This window comes from Callorhinchus milii, unplaced genomic scaffold (assembly GCF_018977255.1).
Source record: "Callorhinchus milii isolate IMCB2004 unplaced genomic scaffold, IMCB_Cmil_1.0 Scaffold5, whole genome shotgun sequence".
In the NCBI taxonomy this organism is placed as follows: domain Eukaryota; kingdom Metazoa; phylum Chordata; class Chondrichthyes; order Chimaeriformes; family Callorhinchidae; genus Callorhinchus; species Callorhinchus milii.
Window position 1 is genome coordinate 26,740,629 of NW_024704746.1, and position 22,725 is coordinate 26,763,353.

A 22,725-nucleotide genomic window follows, 5' to 3' on the forward strand; every position below is an offset into this window, starting at 1 on the left:
GGTAATTTTTACACATCTTTATGAGAAATGGGAAAATTAATTCTTTTTGACAAGTTGTAATTATTCGACTTGGAACTGTTGCAGCTGAGCAGTTTGTGAGCGAGCCTGTTGTTTGGTGTGGTGGTGAGAAGGTGGTGGGGGAGGGAGTGGGGAAGACGAGGGAGGAGGGATGGAGAGAGAGAGAGAGAGAGAGACATGTTTGTGTATTGGAGGGTTTATAATATGTGACACACTTCCACTACAAATTAGCGGTGGCTGCGTTTAAAGAGATTGTGAGCTTCCCCCACCTCCCCGACACACCCCACCCCATCATTGAAGATCCCAGAGAAAGTAACACTCCACTGACCCACTTTTTGTGTTCTTTTTGCAACCCTCCTTCCTTTTAATTGGGTTGTGAAACAATTAGGAGATTCAAAGTCCCTTTTCAAACTCCCTCCACTACCACCACCAAAGACCAAAGATTGCCTGGCCTGATTGGGTGATCAGCCTCTGGTTTATTTGCTGGAGGCTTGAGTTCAGATGTAAACATTTTGTCTTATCTCGTTCTGTTGTTCTCGGCCTCTGTTGTATTGTTACATGTTTTTCCTGTGCTTTGATCTGCCGCACACCAGGTGTTTGTGTCCTGAATTACACATGAAAGAGTCCGTTTTCCCCGCTAATTAACTAGAAAAATACTGTCTGTCCGTGTGTGTGTGTTATTGTTTCTCTACGCTCTCATCTCACCTCAACTTAAAAGCAACCAAGTTCAACTGTAAATTAATATTTTGTTGAAAAAATAATCTGTCCGGGAGTAATATGCTACAATAATAATAATAATAATAATCCTTGCATTTTGGGACATCCTCCTGACGTGAAAGGCGCAAGACAAATGTAATTTGTTGTTGTTGCATTTGATTGCAACCTTATTACGTCTTTCCGACATCGCAAAGTGCTTCACAGGATAAACTGTAAGGTGAATTATACTAAAGTGAATCGACGGTATATCTTGTGGGCAAACACGGCAACCAATTGCGCACAGCCATGTCCCACAAACTGTCGTGGATTGAGCGACCAAATTATTATTTTTTATTTGTTCTGCTGGATTGAAAGAATTTGTCATCAATGCCTTTCTCAGTTGTACCAATGGTAAACTTTAATGAAAGGGTGAAAGGGTGGAAGAAGCTTTTGTCTGTCTGTGACCCTTTCTTTAACTCTGCTTCCTCAACTTAATTGTTTTCTGCTTTACCCTTTCCTGGCCAGGGTCCATTCTCATCATTCTGGATTTTTTTGGGGGGCGGGGGTTTGCCCTTAATTAAAGTTGTTAACCCTAATAGGGAAGACTTAATGATCTGAAAATCCCCATTCAATGGCTTCTGCGCCAGGCCTGAGCTTTCTCTCTCTCCCTCAGTTCAGTGGGATAAAAAGAATGGAGTTTGTCATGTGCAAATATGGTGCATGTAAATCTGCTATAAGTCTCGTCCATTGTCCAACAGCTCTGCTGTGAGTGAGTGAGAGAAAGACGGAGAGAAAGAGACATTTGATAGAGTTGTGTAGGCAGGTTGAATAGACATGGATGTCAGCCATTGTCCTGCATTGATCTCATTTTGGTACTGTATAGACCCTCTAATGCACTAACTTAAAGTTGCAACGAAGCAACTTGAACTATATTAAAGATTTCTGGCAAGCAGTTGGTTTCATTTTAACCGTTTACGAGGAGCAAACACAAACAAACATTTAGAAGTTACACAAATGTTAACGCTGAAATGGCATTTTCTTTTTAAATGAAAATAAATAATATCTTTAGTTAATGGCACATTACAGATGTGACTTTACTACAGCTATGCCACACATATGGAAAACAAATGAAACACTGGCTTTATTCATAAAACTGCCTGGGCTCGAGATCTCAAACAAGGGCTTAATTACAGCAAGGTAAACCTCAGTCATTCAAAGCTGGTAAATGTAGGGCGAAACCTTAGGCAAGTTTCCTTACTCCACACCTCTGTTTACCTTGCAGTAAGCAGGAACCCGATTGTTAGTCAATTGGCGGATCGCTTTTCCAGGGGTGATAATCCCTTCAAAAAAATATTAAAAAATGAATAATTATTTGGTCACTCAATCCCTGACTGTTTGTGGGACGCTGCCGTGCACAATTGGCTGCCGCGTTTCGCCCACAAAATACACAGTCAATTCACTTTTCAGGATATTCTGTGAAGCGCTTTGACACGTCTCGAAGATGTGAAAAGGCGCTATATCAAATGCAAGGATTATTATTATCATTATTATTATTATTATGATATAGATCTTTGCAAACAGTACCTGGATTCCGGGTTTCCTTTGAAAAGTCCAGGTGAAGCACATTGATGAGCTATTTGTACTGCTATGTTGCAGGCAGTTTCAGGGTTTGGGCATTTAGGTGCAATTTCACCCTTGTTAGCTGAATGCTTGCAAGCGACTGTTGTCAAGGGGACATAGAGCAGATACATTTCAAACTGTCGCTGTTTAGTGACCCCACAAAGCTCTGCCTCTTCCATAGACTGTTAGCGATAGGAGCTCGGTGTGTATATTTTACGCCAGCCAAAAGTTGCACAGTCAGATTCCGTACCTTCCATAGGTTTGACGACTAGTCGTAGTTTCGTGGCAGTACCTCACATCAGAAATCAAAAGTGGCTCCAATCCTGGGTATGATTTCCACCCCGGAGTGTGGTAAAATCATTATCAACTGTTTCCCAAACTTTGACAAGCACAGGGACAATGGGGACCAGTGTTCGATCCATCCAGGTTCCATGGCTTGTCTGCATTACCCTCCGAAACCAGTCACAATATGTTTGCAGTGAGGTGATGCTATTGCTGGATGTTTAGTGATGAGAGACAAACCATGGAAATGAGAATCAAAAAAAATAGAATCGCTTTTAAGTACTGACCTGAAAATTGCAGCTTCTTTGCTGCTTCTTTGGTCCTATCGAACAATACCTTTGTTTGATTTACTCTAACCTTTGCGATGAGATTGTCTAAACTGTGCCAGTCATATAATTGACTCTCACAAATATATTCTTTTATTGATCATGGACAACATTGTTGTTTGATTTTTATTTTAGCAGATTATTCCCTGAGCCTTTTCTCAGGATTGCAAACCTGTGGAAATAATAATAATCTTTGCATTTGATATAACGCCTTATCATGTCATTGAGACATCTCAAAGCCCTTCACAGAATATACTGAAAAGTGAATTGACTGTATATTTTGGGGGGAGAGTATTACTCCTGTAGCTCAGTGGTTAGAGCACTCACCTCGCAAGTGAGAGGACCTGAGTTTGATTCCCGGGCAACAAGTAGGAACCTGATTGTTAGTCGATTGGCACATCGCTTTTCCAGGGGTAATAATCCATTGAAAAAGGAAACAAAAATTGGGTCACTCAATCCATGATTATTTGTGGGCAACCGCTGTGTGCAATTGGCTGCCACGTTTCACCCACAAAATATACACTCACTTCACTTTAAAGTATATTCTCTCTCAAAGACGTTATAAAGCGCTATATCAAATGAAAGGATTATTATTATTATTCACACTGGTTTTACAATTGTGTCTGGATGGAGCACAGAGCGGCAGATTTCTCCCATGTAGACCGACCGGTGGTAGTAGTTCTACGCATGCTTTGTGACACAGTCTGCGGAGTTTGCCTTGTGTAATTATAGCAGCAGGTGTTGGGGTTTGGTTGGTGACACTCACGTTTAAAACACAGGCCAATGTTTTTTTGGAGTTCGCCATTTGTTTACGATGATTCAGTTTTTTTTAAAAAACATGCTTCCCTGAAACGTGTTGAAAGTCGTATACAGAGGGAATGAGTCCCTTATGTAATAGAGCAGGGTATCGCTGCAACACAAAGCAACTGCTTACTTGAAATATAGGAGGCTCAGTGTGTCGGGGTCGTGCTCAAGCACTGTCAAGCGCTCTGGGACGCTGCATTGCGCGAGGAGCTGTTGTAGTTGGTGTTGTGGCTCCGCACTGAAACTTTATCCTTCATTTCTCCTCTTTCACCTGTAAGTCTGTTCGGCAGAGCCTGGGTGGGAGATGGCTTTCTCTCTTGAAGCACAGCAGCACCTCAGGCCTGGCGACACGTGGCTTCAATGGTGTGGTATGACATTGAACCCAGTGCCAAGTTATGTCTGAAATAGTGACTGGATTTGACCAACACCTACATAACGTCTATAAACCAGGTTAAATCCACTGTGTTTGAGGTCCAATAGTACATGATTTGTGGGATTTTCCCAATCTTCAGTAAATAGTCTAGAACTGGATAGAGCTTATAATAATACTAATAATCCTTGAGTTTGATACAGCGCCTTATCACGTTGTCGAGACGTCTCAAAGCGCTTCACAGAATATACTGTAAAGTGAGTTGACTGTATATTTTGTGGGTGAACATGGCACCCAATTGCGCACAGTATTCATGCATTCAGACTTCTACCATTTTTTCTACCTTTATGTTGAAGCAATCTTCTCTTGTACAATGATAGATAAGGCTGTCACGTTTGACAGACCTGGGTGTAATAATTCACGGTTGGCCCTTTAAGACCGTGTGAAGGAGCCTTTGGATACATGAATAATGTGCAGTGTTACAAGCAAGTGTTTTGGGAGTGGCACAAACACTCCTTGCCTATTTTTATAATGAAAAAAGCTTGGCAAAGTGTGCATTTATGTTACAATGCAGATGTACAGTGCTGATTATACTGTATGTAAATCAGACATTCGGTGGCGCCCACTTAATCATTGCAATGGTCTCATAGAATGTAAATAAAAGTGAACCTTTAACAGTGACAAACGTCAGCTGAATTCATTCAAATCCAGGTTATGTTGGTTTAGACGATAGAACTATCCTGTCAATCCCTTTTTAATCTGAAGTCAAAAGGAAGGAATTTAGTGATTATAAAGTTAACAGCAATTATTATAGACATTGATTGGAATGAAGCCTTGATCAAAAAAAACACGAAGTGTATCGAGAGTTCCGACAGCCTATCTTGGGGATTTCCATGTGTAGGTGGGATGTGGGGAATTCTCACTTGGTTTGAGACTCTTAAATATGGTGATGGGTTTCTGCGTGTGTCAGACAATAACAACAACTTGTGTTTTTTAAAGTACACCCATCTGACCAAGAATAAGATGTCTAGAGAGTAAACAATATTCTCAAACACAGTCCTGCTGAATAACATACATGCTGAATGATAATTATCACACAAGCTTTGGGCTTGTCCCACTTTGACATTGTTATCTGGAAATACTTTGTGGGAGAAAGCTGTAACTTGGTGGATGGGCTGCCAAAGGCAGAGTCCAAACATTGGCTGAATTCTCAAATGACTCATCAAAACACTTTCCTTTGTAACTGATGTGGTCAACAGCTATTTTCATTAGCAATTGAAGTGCCTAATAATTGCCTCACAGTCTTTGTATATGTACTGTATCACTTCCACACAGACTGACTCCATCACCAATCTTTCAAGTTGATATGACTGTGTGCCTCATTGCACAAAGCAGGCTTTCCCAGTAGAAGCCCTGTTTGTAATGGTACATGGAGCAAAGTCCGAACGCTTTATATAAGGGGGATAGGTTCCCATATCTGCTGCAGGTAAAGTTGAACAGGTTCAAGGAACGAGTCAGATATTTCTTACAGAGCGCACACAAAGACATTGAGCTATTGGAAAAGTTCAAAATGCAATAAGGATGACATTGGTGTCTAAAAAATAATTATAATTTGGTCGACAAAGAATAATAATTAAAAAAAATAGTAATGTGGTCGCTCAATCCAATCCACAACTGTTTGTGGGACAATGCCGTCCCCAAGTTGCCCACAAAATATACAGTCAATTCACTTTACAATATATTTGGGACGTCTCAACGACATGATAAGGCGCTATATCAAATGCAAGAAATGGTGTGGTGTGGGGGGGGAAGGAGAATTAGAAAATAAACAGTGAACAAAAGGCTTGGGTTCCTACTTCAATGGATTTGATCTTGTTTTGTTACCAAGAAGAGAGCTAAAGAAATTGGTCTTGATCATGGTGCCTAACTGGAGGAATGCGATGTGTGGTCTCTTCTCTCTGCTTTGTGACAAAGCTGTTAACCATCACTCACTCAGATTGGGAAACAGACACCAGGTTTCACCCACAAACACCAGCGACTGACTGCTGCAATCATTATTCCAGAGACGCACTGGGTCCATGTTTAGACTGATAGCATTCAAGTGTAAAAGCAGCCTTTTTCCCGCTGCTCCTGGCAGGAGCCTTGACGCTGGGTTTACAGCAAAGTAATGTTTTACTAGCTTTCTCACCGGCGGAGTCCTGTAGCTCAATGGTCAGAGCACTCGCCTCGCAAGCAAAAGGACCCAGGTTCAATTCCAACACACACGCATGTGTTTACCTAGCAATACGTAGGAATCCGGTTTTTAGGCAATCGGCTGATCACTTTCCGGGGATTTTAATCCCAAAGAAAAATAACGATAATTTGGTTATTCAATCCACTGCCGTGTGCAATTGGCTGCCGCATTTCGCCCATAAAACACACAGTCAATCCACTTTACAGTATGTTCTGTGAAGGGCTTTGAGACGTCTCAATGAGGTGATAAAGCGCTATATCAAATGTAAGGATTATTATTGTTATTATTTGACAAAATATAAATAAACAGAAAACTGTTAGTGCTGGAAAAGTTGAGGGAGGATAAGAGTGAAGACTACATTCAGGTAAAGTGACTAAAGTTTACTGTAGTGACTGTATTTGCAGGCAAATGAGACAACCAATTTTTTTTGCAACAATGTCCCACAATAAGCCATGAAATGAATGACTATCTTATCTGTAGGATTGCTGGCATGGACATTAGGAGAAAGTCAGTCCTGGTACGCTAAGTGAACAAGAGGTAAAACTAGCTGATGACTGCCTTGCTCTGAACACCACAGTGCCTCTAACTCTAATCTCGCTCCCTCTCTTACCTAGTTCACGACCTGTCTCAAGACCCTCTTCGACCGTGCCTTCGGCCATTTTCCTACCCCTACCCTCCCCGCCCTCCAGCCCTCCTGATCTCAACCCCTAGCTTGGTTGCGGATCCCTGACTGTCCAGCGCTTTGGGACGTCCTCCCGACGTGAAAAGCGCTGTGTAAATGTAATGTGTTGTTGTGGCTGTTGTTGTTTACCCTCAATGGACAACCCTCACCACACATCTTCTCAGCAAATTAGTTTCATTCAGTGTGGGTTAGGTTTAGCAATAAATGAAACATGGGACCCAATGGAACTTTTATATGTTGAGATTCTGGAGCGGAAAATGTCCCCGGAATTTTATAGCCGTGTAATGAATTGACTGAATTGATTAAGTTCCACCAATACCACTTGAGACAGCTTGTTGGACAGGATTAGCGCAGGTCAAAAGAATAACAGATCTGGGGTATCAGCGTGTTTGCTTAGTCTTCCAATAGGCTTCCTAGGCGATGTTTGCTTTTTATGCCCTTGCTGGTAAAGGCTGAAATCTTCAGTCAAAATGCAGTACACATCAAAAGCTTTCACGGTTTATTCAGTTGATAAAGCCCTGGCTTGTGAAATCAAAGTGGTCCATCCTGATGTTCCCAGTTGGCCTCTATGTTCTTGGACCAGCGAGGCTTTAATGGCCCCGCGCTTAAATAATAGCCTTCCAATAGTCAGCACTTAAGTTTGCACGTAAAGAATCTTCTCAATACCTGCTTCCTCTTTCAGCTCCATTCATCATCACCAGTCTCTCCTCTCTCCCCTCTCTCGCTCTCTCTCTCTCTCATGTCTCCTTCTTGTCAGTTTCATCTCCACCGGTTGAGCTTTAAACCACTTTACCACTGTGCTTTGGATCTCTCTGATAATATCTCTTTTTCTCTCTCCCGCTCTCTGTTTCGTCTACAAATCCCTCCCTGAGCTTGTGCGGTTTCAGACATTTATTGGTCTGGGTGGCGGTGGATCAGAATTTTCCTGAAAACGCTGATGTTTTGTTGTTGTTGTTGTTGTCTGTTTAAGCGATCCGAGACTCTGCCCTGTGTGAAGGGCTCTATATAAATGCAAGGTGTTGTTGTCTAGTGCAAAACAGATGAAAGACATAGACAATGATGTGAGGCGGTGCAGTCTGTTCTCAGTAACATCTCTGAGTGAGTTACGGTTGTACTACGTCCTCACTTTGCTACGGTTTTCTAAAGTTAGTGGCAGCTGCAAACACATGATGTAGTTGTTGTGCTAGGCTGAGCCTCTCACGCTGGGCTGGTTGAGGGAACTTGCTCCCGGTATAATTCATTTCAAATACTAGTCACATATTGCTTTTTAGTTTGGACACATCCTAAATTAGGAAGCAATTTGGGTTTAAATAGTCGACGGTTACTTTAATGGTTTTAAAGCCTGAGGTTAAAAACTGTCATCCCTGAAAGCATCTCTGAATGAAGAACAGAGAGAATGACAGGAGGTCAAACTTTCCTGTATATTCATTCCCTGTTTAGGGCTCAGTGTTGGTGTATTGTGTGGCCACCTCAAGTTTCATTGCAAAACAAAGTGTATCTCCCCGTCTCGTGCGTAGACGATAAGTAGGAATTTATCACTGATTTGTAATTTGTACTTGAATATCTTGTAATATAAACTGCAGTCAATTTGCAATAAGTGGGGGTGGGGGGTCGGGGGAGGAGAGGTAGGAGTCTAGTTCATTAAAATCCATCAATTTGAATTAACTTGACCTCTTTGTTTAAGTTGGAAGCTTTATTATTCATTCCATAGTGGCTCCATTTGCCCATGCAAATAACGCTTAACATTTGATGCTATCTTGTAATACTGGGTGCAAGAGTGTACCCACACAACACAGCAACTAGTGTCATTGGAATCGCTCTATTTAATTCTTTTGTTCGTTTACTTGCTCTGGAGGTGCATGTAAACCAAATTCATTTGATGTGAATGCATCCGACTCCATTTACCTTTATAAACCACTTATTGTCATGCTAAGTGACAATAATACAAACTGTCTCCTTTATTAGAGTTTGACGGCAAACCTTTTGACATGTCTTCTGTAAGAAATTTTATTGAAAAGACCCCCCACTCCCCCCATTCGCCGTAACAAGTTGAATAAATAAACATTTTGGGACCATATTTTATGAGCCTGTGGGAACGTTGGCAATGCATGGCCCAAATAAAAGGAAGCATTTGTTTTCTAGTCTACACGTCCATCAGTACAGCTTCAGTCAGGAAAGACTTCATTAGCACTTCCTACACGTGGGGCCCAGATGTGTCTGAGGAGCAATTGAGTGGATTTTAGGTAATAATCTTCCTTTTTGTTTTCTTGACGTTGTGTAAAAAATTTGGCTGTTTTTTTCTCCATCTGCATTTCCCTTTTAAAAAAATATAATTTTGGTCACTCAATCCACGGCTGTTTGTGGGACGCTGCTGTGCGCAATTGGCTGCCGTGTTTCATCCACAAAATACACAGTCAATTCACTTTACAGTATATTCTGTGAAGCGCCTTGAGACATCTCAAGGATGTGATAAGGCGCTGTATCAAATGCCAGGATTATTAATACGATTATTATTATTTCAAAGCTAGTTCACAGACTAAACAGATACATGAACCACATTGACTAGAGTTTGCATCTCTCCCCTTTATTCAATAGTACTAGAATGAATAAAGAAAAGAACAGGACTGATCCATTAAACACTGAGAAGAAGATGGATAATGTTAATTAATCTACATTTTAAATTGTAATTATGTCATCCCAGGAGACCCACAAACAGATCAAATTAAAAATTAAAATGTGATTCAATCTTCAGCAATATGAGATAGGTACGTAGTGGTATCCTTTGCTGTATGAGTTGGGAAAACAGCACTGTTGGGTGAGTTTTAACATTGAGTGGCAGTGCCCGGATATTTGGAGCAGACTCCCCTTGCACACGTAGATCTGATTTGGGCTATAGACGTATTGACTGGCATTTATAACAATAATAATCTTGGCATTTGATACAGCGCCTTATCACTTTGTTGAGACGTCTCAAAGCGCTTCACAGGATACACTGTAAAGTGAATTGACCGTATATATTTTGTAGGAGAAACCCAGCAGCCAATTGCGCACAGTAGTGTCCCACAAGCAGTCGTGGATTGAGTGACCAATTTTTTTTCAAAAGGACTATTACCTCCGGAACAGTGGTATTGACTAAAGCCAATCGACTAACAACCGGGTTCCTACTTCTGCTGGTAAACAGAGGCGTGTGGGGTAACTGTACAGCGCCTTGGGACGTCCTCCCGACATGAAAGGCACTCTATAAATGGAATCTTGTTGTTGTTGTAAGGAAACTTGCCTCAGGTTTTGCGCTGCCCGGAAATCAAACCCAGGTCCACTGGCTTGCGAGGCGAGCGCTCTAACCACTGAGCTACAGGACTGCTGACCGGGTCACAGATTTGTTACTGACGGAGTCCATTTTCAGCTCCCAAAGAAAGTGACCCGCTCTTCCTGTTTTCTGCGGGTTGTTGCAGAGAGAATGTACAGACTCTGCACCCGGTTCCCAGTGGGTTCACTTGCTTGTCTTTTCCCACGGCACCAGGGCTTACAGGTGGAAATAATGCTTTGTTGTTGTGGATTCAGTGGAACTAAATCCTCCGTCTTGATTCTAACGTGGAATCTTGCCTTTTATTTTTTTCCCTCCTCTCCAACTTGAGATTTGCCAGTACTGAGCCAGGCAGCATTTGCCCATTGTCTCCAGATCAGACGGGGATCTTCTTTATGATATTAATTTTTTAACAAAAAATATATGGGGAAGGGGGAGCCGGTGGGGGGGAAGGGAGAGAAATCTGCAGGGAACGTGCTTTTGTCATCTGCGCTAATTAGTCTCTTCTCGAAAAAGGTAGCGACGGTTAGAAATGAACACAATGTGGTCAGTCTCCCGGTCTTGATCACCTTGTTACAGTGGGCAGCTTTCAAACCGACATCTCCTTCTTCGAGTGAATTGATTAAGCGAGTCCGGAAGAAATTGAAATCCTTTGATTTGACCTTTGTCTGGCCTGAGAGGTTGCAATTCACATAACAATTTCCTTTTTGTTCTTTGTTTTAGTTATTAATCCAACATGAGCCTCACATTAATCGGGGGTGGGCTAATGTGTGTTGTTACCTTTCTAATTCACAGCTTCCTCACTGTTTGTGTCGTTTTTAATTAAAGTAGAATGATAGTGCGCCGATGCTGGCCTCCCTGCTCATCGCACAGAGGGAAAAAGCTAAATTGACCAGATGAGATTAGTCTTAGGTTTCACTTAATTGTTTTCTTCCTTTTAAATAAGGTCTGCAGAGCGAACAAGCTAATTCTAGGCTGTGACATTCTGGGGGAGTGGGGAGTGTGGGGGGGGGGGGAAGAGTGTGTGTCTGTGTGTGTGTGTATAGGGGGGTGTTCTAGCCTGTAATGGTTTGAAGGACAGTACATTTTTAATGCTCGAGCCATTTATTAAACCTCTCTCTCTCTCTCTCTCTCCCTCCCCGCCCCCTCTTTCTTTTGCCCATACCCCAATGGTGCCGTTTGATGTGATAAAAGAGAAAAGTGTTGTCTAACACTCTGAAGGCTGTTTAATTTGCACTAACTAGATGAAAACAAATGCAGTACATCATATTTCATTAGCCATCCTGCTTTGCTGCCCTTCATTACTAAGTGCATCCCAGCTTCACTCAGAGAAGACGTGTGATTAGACCAGAAATAATGCCATTTTCCACTTCCATTGTATTGTAAATTACCTTTTGGGCCTTCCAGTCTACACAGAGTCAGGGTACAGGACTCCGTTCTGATACATTTTTGACTACTCTGTATACATAAGAAGAATGGGGATCATTATGTGGCCTGTATTTGAGTCATTTTTATTTAAGATGTCAAACAATAGGCTGTTGATTGGGGGAACAAGAGGAGAACAATAATGTTCTGTGTCACATAATACACCACCATTTTCAAGCTCCGCTTTAGAAGGGCCCTCTTTATTGTTTTGGTATAAAAATGGATCTTAGAAGGAGGAATATTTTCCTGAGGTATGTCATTATTTTGCAAATTTCTATTATCTCATCATGTTGTCTTCATTGTGGAAATGGGGCTAATTAGGAACCTAGTTAGAGCATGGGCTTTGAGGCTGGCCTGTTGAAAGGAGAGCACAGATTACTGCACTACAAGAGAGGAAGGAATAGAAAAAGGAGATTAATCTGGTTACCTTGGCAACCCTCACTTCCATCTGTGAAGAACAATACATTTTTGTTTCCTTGGCTCAGTTCAAATCTGTTTTGTTTGGAGAAAAAAGGTGGCCTCTGTAACAATACTGGATTCTGTCTGCCTGCCTTACTGGGCTCAATTTCGCTGCAACTTAGGGTCTTGAGGGAATAGAAAGATGAAAGAAAATAGCTTGAAGGTTGTCAAAGGTTATGACCTTGCCACACAAAGCCAGCAGTTTTACTCCCAAATCCCTTCTTCTGAAAAGCTCTTAATGAAATAATATACCACGGTTTTTGAACACCTTATAGTCTTTATTAAACAGTGAGGACCCTATGTTTTGAATTAAGATTTTTCCATTATGCTTTACTTCAATCAGCCTTTGACCTGAAAGAATTATACAGTGGGATTAGTTCGAATATGATAACAAACTTTCATTTTAAGCAATATCCCACTTCTTTGCCATTGTACTCCGAATGTTAGAAATTCCTAGCGTTTGGTAAACTATCGATTGATCTCGCTTAGAGGACCTGAAATATAGCTATGCATGGCTGGATTTCTTTTGTCATCTTTAAAGCAAACGCTTTATTGTTTCTAAGGCTCTCCCAACCTGTGCTCTACCATCTGTAGCCCCACATGGTGAACTGATATCCTCTGACAGGCTGCTTAGGTGGCCTTAACCATCTACACGCACAGTGGCATCCACATCAAGCGTGTGGAAAATATGTGCGTGTGTGCGTGTGTGTGTGAGAGACTGGGGGGAACTAGCATGTCAAATGCCTTTGACATTTTCAGCCAGAATGTATGTCTGTACATGGTTTGGAATTGAACAGTATGATTCAGTTCAATCAATCAGTCAACCGCGTTATTAAAGACATCAAGATTCCTTTCCAATACTGTTTGAAAGAAGCACAGAAACTTCCAGAAGCAAGTCCGCACAACTCTTTTCTTCTATTCTTAGCGTTTTTGGTCATTATAAATAGTGTCATGTTTCCGTTTATAATGGACAGTCCAGATAAGGTACCACACATGAAGGGCGAGGAATACTCAGTGAAGCCATTGTATGTGTTTCATTTTACCTGATCTTTCTCTGCTGTTAGTGCAGGTAAAAACCACAGCTTCAGCTTATTCTGGTGTTTTACCCCTATGTTCTTGTTCACTGGTTAGATAGATTTGCATATAATAGTTGTAACAGTAGGATTACAGAGTCTCAAAGCTTTGTACCCTAACCTCATAACTTTTAGTTCATTTTGAAATGCTTTGGTTCCGAAGAAGGTTTTAGTTGCTTTTTTCTATATTATATTAAATGTTTTAGTCCAGCAAAGAGGATGGTGTGCTTGCTGTCAAAATCAAGGTGCTGATTCCAACAACTATAGGTTAATTTTTTACGCATGTTTTGCCTGTTAACACGTCAGAATTAATCCCAGTCTTATCTATTGCGGAAGGTACAGAGAAGAAACCGCTTTACGCTGCTGAAGGTTGATAATTGAAAACAAACCCGCTTTGTGTGTACAAAACTACCAAAACTGCACAGAGTGAACTTAGCAAGTAAAATTGCTTGTCCTTTAGGGGAAGCTTATAGGGGAAAATTATCCCTTATACAGAGTGACCAAAAAGTCGTGACACCATTACAATGTTTAATGAGTCTTAATGAAATGATAATTTTTTTTAGATAGGTATGTAGGGGAAAAATAAGATTTTTTTGGTTACCAAGTATAATATTTATTGTACTTGTGGTGAAAGTGAGGTTAATAACAATCCTTGCATTGGATACAGCGTCTTGCAGACGTCTCAAAGCGCTTCACAGGATATACCGTAAAGTGTTGACTATACTTTATGGGCGAAACAATTTTGTAGTTAAAAGGTTAGGTGCAGGCACAGGCGTGGGACTCTGTGTGTGTGTGTGTGTGTGTGTGTCTGTGCTTGTGTAGAGTATTTACTTTTTAGTATTTGCAGTTGCACTGGAGAATGTTGACGGTGGACAATGAAAGCTTTTCTTTCTGTTGGCAACGGTTACCGTAGCGCCACTGACCAAGAATAGTCAATATTTGCCGAAACCTTCCCAGTAATTGGAAAAGATTCCACTTGTGCACTTTGTAATGGATGGTTTGCCTATTGCGGGGGTACGAACGAAAGGCAAAGGAATGTTTTCCTTTGAACGTAATAAATATTTCCCTGATAAATATGTGGGCAGAGGAGAGGGGTGTACAAATGGGTTGACTTGCCTCAGATCAAGATGGAGACTGCAAGCCTTGTCTGGCTCTTGCCACAACTGGACCTAAGCATTGGGCTGCGGTGTGTGTCCTGTGGTCTGAAAACCCCTTAATGTTGTCCAGCTGCAAGGCAAAAAGTCTGGGTTTTATTTTTAGTGTACACAGTGCCAGCATGGACATGGGCTGCTGAGACTGTTGAGCCATTGTCTACTCGATTTCCCAGAATAGCCGAGTTAATCACTTTGGCTTTAAAGGGTATTTCCTCATGGAATTCTCTGCAGAAAATCTAATCAACTGACCTGCAGGATTCAACAATAAAAGCCTTTTATTTGGGGCGGGCTCTATACTGTAGCCTTTTGTGCGAAATGAACCCTCCCAATAGGAGTGGATAGTTGGTCTGTGTGCGCTGTGTGTGTGTGTGTGTGTATGTGTACAGCCTTGTATGTACTTGTGACCAGATGCTGAAGTGCATTGGCCAATTTAGACTGTGTGTGTGTGTGTGTGTGTGTGTAATCTCTTGTCAGGTTCCATTACCTGATTACCTCAGTCACTAGTCAGATTGTATCTAGAAAACAACGATATTATGACTATTGCATTTTGCTAGCTTTTTAAACTCATAGCTGCACCGTGCTTCTCTCCTTATCTGTAGCCTCTTGGTTAGGAGAGATTAAAGAGATTTAGGACTCAGTTCTTTCTCTCTCTCTCTCTCTTTCTTTCTTTCTCTCTCTCTCTCGCTCTCTCTCTTTCTCTCTCTTCGTGGTACAGTTAACTGTTAAATATTGGCACGAGGGGCTATGCTTTGCCTCGTCGCTGGGATGCTTTTTTCCATGGAGGTCGTGTTTAAACTTGATCCGATGACTTAGAAATCTCTGGCCAGTAAATTCACACCACTCTGTCGAACTTGTCCTCCCAAGAAATAACAAGAAATCGCCGACAGGGGTGAGTGACATGTTGTTTACAGGTTTCCTAGAAGGGGCCTCTGCGATATTTCATCTGTCAAAGTTGCTTTTCTTCTCCCCTAACAATGCCTGATTGTTTTGCGGAGAATACAGGTTCCAAACGCAAGAGAATGCAGAGCTATATTTTCCTGCCAAATTCCTATCTGTGTTTTCTTTGCATACGCTCACAAAGGAACCCGTAACTTACCATCAACTGTGAGCTTTTGCCACAAAGCTCTTCTGTTGCTTGGCAAATAAGCATTTTTGGACAATGAGGAGCCAGCCATCCAGTCAGTGTGTCTGTCACGGTGCTCGAGGTGGTGAGCAAAACTAGTTAGATGTTCGAGCAGTGTGAGCATGTCTAGTAACTCGCAGCCTTGAAGGTCCACAAGAGGCAGCTTTGCAGGCAGTCAAGTCAACAGATTATTTTTATTTTGAGGGAAGGCGGGGTGTGGTGGTGGGGTGGGGGGAGTGTGGAGGGAGGGTTAACTTAACATCTTGCCAACAGGAGCAGCAGATCGAGCATCAGTTACATACAGCGAGGGGTATGTACAATTGATAGATTTTAGCTTGAAGAATTCTTGCTGCTTGTTTTGACAGAGACAAGAGTGCTTTCAGCATGCTAAGTGGCCCTGAATTACCTCAGGAATTCAAAAGGTGAGTTATAAACTTCGGGAGGTGAAAGAACTTTTTTTTTAATAGAACGAATCGTTTCAGAAACGCTGTTTTATTTGTGAGGACGGAAAGGTTTTTCACGCTAACTTTTTTTCGTTTTCATTGTGGGCTTTGAGAACGGAACGGAATGTGTTTTTCAATAAGTCCTTGAATTTCTAGAGTGTTTGTGTGGCTGTGGTTAATAATAATATGAATAATAATAATCATTGAGTTTGATACAGCGCCTTATCACGTCTTCGAGACGTCTCAAAGCGCTTCACACGATATACTCCAAAGCGAATTGACTGTGTATTCTGTGGGCGAATTATTAGTAGAAAAGAAAGCCTAGCCGTTTACTGTCTTTTGTTGAGATTTGCTCATATTTGTCAGCTTTGTGTTGTGTTCTCATTTAAGAATCTGCATTTCGATCATATTACAGTAATAAAAGTCTGTTAGCCTGTGATATTTCTTAACATCTTAGGGTTTGCAGCGTTTGAGTGTGTGGCAAGCTGTTTGGTCGGTCTTGAGGCAGCAACACTGACTTTTGGTGAAAGTATCTGCAGAGAGAAAAAAAAAGAAATGAAATTAAAAAAAAGGACTACATTAGACAATTACACTTGGATCTCAGTCTGTGGTGTCTTCACGTGACCAGACAATTGACCAATGCTGCACGCACTGCGTTTGTGAGAAGTTATATTGGCTGCAGAGCCAGGAATGCTAATGTTAGGAGAGAGTTCCTCATCTTCCTGTGTGTCTACCAATGTTCTATTGATAATTGATGGCACTATGACATTAAGGACTTTGTTCTGGCTGTTTTGTGGGCAAGTTGGACAGGAAGCTAGGCTGGCAACCTCAGCTTCGAGCAGAAGAAAACAAAGATTGCTTTGGTTTGTCTAAGGGAGGAACAGGGCTGCACGGGAGTGATGGGTTATATTATCATAAAGAGCGTTTCTTTATTCCACCAGGTCCTGATACAATTACTCCTACATCTGTAGCTTTTTATCTTGCCCCAGTGGCTCCTGTGGTAACTGGAGTGAGTTTTGCATAAAGCGCTTGTTCCACTTATTGCCTCCCTTTGAATGTCAGGATTTTTTTTAAAATGTAAAAACATGGCAGAAAAGCTCCTGGCTACCGTTTGATAACTCTTGTGTCATAAAACAAATGGAATGCATAACTTATTTATTGATTTGGCAGATCTCGCAACTTAACGCAAAAAAAACTTGTGTTCTTGTGAAGGCAAGTTGGAGAAAAAAACCGAGTGCAAACGTTAGCGCTAAAACCCTCAACAAGTAAAGGCATGAATTGTTCCATTGAATCAAAAAAAAGGTGCAACTGTTTGACACGTAAAATTTTTGTCTGCGTTGTTCTGTCAAGGCATGTCACTTGGGGCATCAGACGTTGTGGGACATTTGTCTACAATCTTATTAAAATTGGGAACACACACACGCACACACACACACACACACACACACAGCCCCCACCCCCCACCCCACACAGAAGCAATAGTTTTCTTTACACCTACAAAGATCTCTTTACAATTTTTCTTGGCAACGGAAGAAAAGTTTCTATTATGTTCAAAGTAAAATAAACAAATTGTGATGACTGATGATTGTTTGTAAGCTTCCCCCCCCCCCGGTATCTGAATTATTGGCATTCTCTCCCTGCTGCTGCTTTGCAGAACAGCAGTTTATTCATCTGGGGCCCATTGAAATTTTATGCGTACAACAACACAGATGAAGTGAGACAGAAACCACCGAGTGTCGAAATCTTTGGTCTAATCCTTTACACAATAAAATTGTGATTAAATGTCACTATTCTCAAGTACAGCATATTCAATTGAATGCAGAATGAACCACTTAATGCAGTGTTATAGTCAGAATGCTCATATATCTGACTTTTGTGCCAGGGGTTTAGACAAAACGACAATGGCAAGCGATAACTGATTAGGAATAATTTAATATAATTCTAATACATGTACCTTGAGAAAGGGGTTTCAGACCAAATATTTGTAAAAAGCGGTGTGAAATTATTAAATCCAAGTAATTGACTGGTATTTAGTGCTTTGGGTATTGAATGTCCTTTGGGCTTTAAGTATGTGAATAGGCTTTTCATCACATAAAATGTTCAGAAATGATATAGAAAAAAAATTAGACCGCTTAATACTGTCAAAGAGAATGGAACTGAAGTTGAGGTTAGAGCAGAACATTTCTGGATTAACAGTTTGGTTACTGGGAGCTCTCCTCTGCTCTCAGTAGTTACCTCGGCTTTTGCTCACCCAGAAGATGATATTGAGGATGTTGTGAATCCATTTCAGTTTGAGAACCACTTTAGATCAAACCATTTTGTGTCTGTCTGCATTAAACCCATCACACATTTTGTGCAAAGATGCTCCCATACTATTGATGCTGAAAAACTTTGAACTTTAAGATTGCATTATAATTAAATAATAATCTTTGCATTTGATTTAGAGCCTTATCAGGTCTTCGAGACATCTCAAAGCGCTTCACAGGATACACTGTAAAGTGAATTGACTGTACATTTGTGGGCATTATGTGTTATGATGGTGCGAAAATGTTCTCCTGGTCTTTGGAAAATCAACCTCTGGATATCTTGTAGTGGAAATTGAAATGATGGGTATATTGAGCTTATTTATTTTTACAGAGACTTGATGCAGTGTATAATGTGAAAGCACAGCATAACTCCATAATAAATTTGGCATTAAGAAAGTTTTTCTGTCCGCATTACCTAAGGCAAATCATAAGTAGTGTTTTAGTGATTTACCGTCACTGCTTACAGTAAAAATATCTAAAAGCAGAGCATGAATGAGCAAGAGGTGTGAGGAAGCAACAGGGTTATCTGGTACTAATCTGAAGAAAGGGAGAAAGGTAATGTCAGGGGTCACACTATTCTGTACAATTCTTTTTTCATGTATGTTTCTGCCGGGTTAATAATAATAATCATCATCATAATTATCCTTGCAATGATACAGCCCCTCATCATGTCTTCGAGTCGTCTCAAACAAATGGAGCTTCACAGAATATACTGTATATTTTGTGGGAGAAACGCGGCAGCCAATTGCGCACAGCAGCGTCCCACAAACAGCCGTGGATTGAGTGACCAAATTATAATTTTTTAAAATTTATTTTTGGAAGGGAAGGGAAGGGATTATTACCCCCGGCAAATCGATCCGCCAATCGACTAACAACTGGGTTCCTAGTTGCTGCTGGGCAAACAGAGGCGTGCGTGTGGAGTAAGGAAACTTGCCTAAGGTTTCACCCTGCCCGGGAATCGAACCCGGGTCCTCTCGCTTGCGAAGCGAGCGCTGTAACCACTACATCATGTTTAAAATTCATTATTTATCTTCTTTTCTCTTAAAGCCACGTGTGAGGGAGTGAAGGGGGGAATAACAACTCAAGCTGTGGGCATCTCCGCAGATAACATCGACGCAATTTTTCGCGTGCTCCTAAAAATGATCTTGCTTTTTGGCTCGTGTCCCTTGAAAAAGGGCCAATGCTGCTTTTTCTGGGACTGTTCAATCAGTCTTCAACAATGCCACCAGCCTGTTCCTCGAAAATCCCTTTTCTCCCCAAAACAGATATCGATCACTGTGACGTTTCGTGATTCGATTTACAGAGAATTTTTTTTAAGGGGAAAAATATATATTTTGTCAATGCAGGCTGGATCATTGTTGTGTGGTGTGAGCATTAAGTTTGCTTAACAGTATATCCTGTGAAGCGCTTTGAGACGTCTCGAAGACACGATAAAGGCACTGTATCAAATGCGAGGATTATTATTATTCTATTGTTTCTCTTGTTCCTGGGAGCTGTTAAGATCAAGTCCTTATCATCTCCCAAGGATGAGAATGGCCCTTTTAAAGTGACAAAGTAATCTTGCTATGTTTCCCTTTCCCACAGACACAGATAGTGACAGCTATCTGTGTGCTGTTGGTGGATGTAGCAATATGTTTTTTTCTGTCAAACTCCTGTAAAGGGATTTCCTATTCTACGCTTACCACAAAACACTTGGCACAGATAGTGAACAAAGCATTGGTCTGAGAATGTGATACCTTCTCTGTAACAAATGTCAAGCGTATAATATAGCTCCTTGGTGCACCTTGTAGATGGAAATCGGGAGTTGAATCACAACACGCCACAAACATACCTACAGCATGTTTATCTCCACAACGAGTAAGGAATTCACAAGATGCAAATGCCCAACATTTGATTCTGTTTACAGTAAATGAGAGCGCACTTGCTGAGAGCCCTAATTAAAAGGGAAGTAAAGTCTAGGCGGAGTTCTTTCTGTCGAAGTACTTCCCTTCCACGCTTTCCTTCCCGTTTGAACAACAATTTGACTTGAGTTACACTCCTCTTTGCGTTTGACCAGAGAACCAAAGAAGGAGCCATTCTGCAGATGCCAGGCCTCAGTGGTCAGTCAGGGGAACATGCCACGCATAGCAAGGTTTTTAATTCCATGGTTTAAAGTTGTCTCCCTACTGTAGGTCAAGCGTTGGTTAGAGCAAAAGTGTGTGCAAATACTAGTTTGCAGGATTGATGCCCACAGGCCTGAATGTGAATGTAATGTTTAGTTCTGTTAGCACTGGACAGTAGTAAAGCAAATTAAAGGGACAGCATTGATTTCATAGCTTTTCACAGGCCAGACAACTTAACTCACGTCTTTAACCTCTACTTTGTCAGAAGGTTTTTACTGTGCTGCAACTTAATGACAAAGGACAGCAAGAAGTTACCCCAGGTAACAGAGACTGGAGTTGCATTTCTTTAAAAGTTAGACCCAATGAACTTTGAAAGTCTTGCCTGAGTAAAAAGGGAGGCGGTGAATATATTTCTGTCAGGTATGTTAGTGACATGGCTTTCCGTGATCAGAACAAGATGTGACATGTTGAACGGTACAATCGATAGCACTGTATCAGTGTTTGATGAAGAGAATACAATGCAAAATTATATTTGTAAAGCGACTTTCATGTCGGGAGGACGTCCCAAGGCGCTGGTCAGTCAGGGATTAGGACCCGAACAGCCGGGGGTGGGGGGTGGGGTTTGGGATGAGGGAGGGTGGAGGGCAGAGAGGGTGTCCAAAGGCACGGTCGAAATGGAGGGGTGCCTTGAAGGAGGCAAGGGAGGGGGTGAGGTGAAGGTGTATGTAGGATGGAGTTCCAGAAGGTAGGGGCAGAGAGGCTGAAGATCTGACCGCCGGTGGTGGGGTGGGCCGGGCGGGGGTGGGGGGAGAGGGAACAGGCCAGAGCCTGCTGAGCGGAGGGAGCGGACAGGTTGATAAGTTACATTACTTCTTTTTGTTTCTCTTCCTAAAGGATGTCTTCCAAGAGACCAGCCTCTCCATACGGGGACACAGATGGAGACGTAGCGATGGTGACCAACAGGCCGAAAGTAGAAGATGGAGAAAGTGATGGACACTCCGCTTTTCACCTGACTCTTCCCCCGAGCTTTTCCAACAACAACCCTCATTCAGAGGAGCTGCACGCACTGCCCACGTTAACTAGAGAGACTCTTTGTTGCGGAAGTCCATTGTCTCTTCATGACCCAGTGGTAGGTTTATTTCTTGGCCGTCAGTTGAAGAAGATGTTGTGTCTCTATGATCTGCCGAGGTGTCATTATTGAGAAATAATGGTTTGAAACCGTTACAGTCTTAAATAGAAAGAACGTACTTGTGTTCCTCGCCCTTACATTTACAATAGACAATTCACACTGGATGTCTCAAAGCGCTTCACAAACATTCTTATTATCTGGGGATACATTATATAGTTTGGGACACTGCAAGTGAAAGCGACGGCCAGGATGGTGGAAGGCGAACTGGATGGCCCTTGGTCATCTTGAGTCCAGCAAATTCTTATGCTCTTAAGATTGCCTGGGAGCCCCAGCTTGGGGGAAAGTGGCAGGCGCGGAGAGTGGGGAGGATGGTCAAAAGCACGGTCAAAAAGATACATCTCGAGGTACGGTTCGAAGGTGAGGAGGGAGGGCAGCAAGGCAGAGGGACTTCAGTCCCAAAGTAGGGACGTCCTCCTGATGTGAGGCGATATACAAGTGTAATCTTGTTGTTGTGTTGTTGTTGTTGTAGGGCAGGATGATTCAAGGCTTGCCCACCAATGGAGGGGCAGATTGGGGAGGGACATGAAACTTGCCTAAGGTTTCGCCCTGACTAGGAATCAGACCTGGGTCCTCTCGTTTGCGAGGCGAGTGCTCTAACCACTGAGCTACAATCATTTTATTTAACTTAGGTTAGTGTTTGCTAAGTGGAAGGAGTGACTGGGGAAGTAGCGTCACAGGAAGTCATGGAGGTAGGACACAAGCTGCAGAGTTCTGGATGGCCTAGGCCTTGTGTAGAGAGGAGGTGAAGGGTCCTCATAGGTTAGTCTATGGACAACATCACAACATGAAGTATGTGGAAAGGGGAGAGATGAGGGAATCCTGCATGGTGGATGAAGAATCCATTGGAAGAGGCTAACTGAAAATGCTGGGATAGATAAGAATGAAACCTGGAAAGTACACAGCCCTGAGGCAATGAGGAGAGAATGGAGAAGGATAGAGAGAATGCAATAATAGTAATAATGCAAGGAGAACGAGGAGGCAAAGGTAACTCTGGTTACAGATGGAAAGAACATCATTGATGACTTTAACCAGGCTGTCGTGGTGCAGTGGCTGGAGTGGAAACCAGGTAGGTTTCCTCAAAGGGTCAAAAAATAAGAATAATTTGGTCACTCAATC

General features: G+C 41.9%; 1 protein-coding gene across 10 annotated transcripts in view; it reads left to right on the top strand.

The window, feature by feature from the left end:
- Positions 1-22,725, top strand: part of sox5 (SRY-box transcription factor 5) — a 192,057-nt gene that overhangs the window by 47,296 nt on the left and 122,036 nt on the right. For 4 of the 10 annotated variants that reach the window (XM_007897296.2, XM_007897297.2, XM_042335599.1 and 1 more), the window contains exons 1-2: positions 15,800-15,991; positions 21,315-21,549. In XM_007897296.2, coding sequence (XP_007895487.2) covers positions 15,954-15,991; positions 21,315-21,549 — 273 coding nt within the window. In that variant the 5' untranslated portion in view covers positions 15,800-15,953. Of the gene's footprint in view, positions 1-9,240; positions 9,275-15,144; positions 15,336-15,799; positions 15,992-20,431; positions 20,450-21,314; positions 21,550-22,725 lie in introns of those variants that run through there. The other 6 variants (XM_042335601.1, XM_042335600.1, XM_007897299.2 and 3 more) reach the window with 4 other exon arrangements.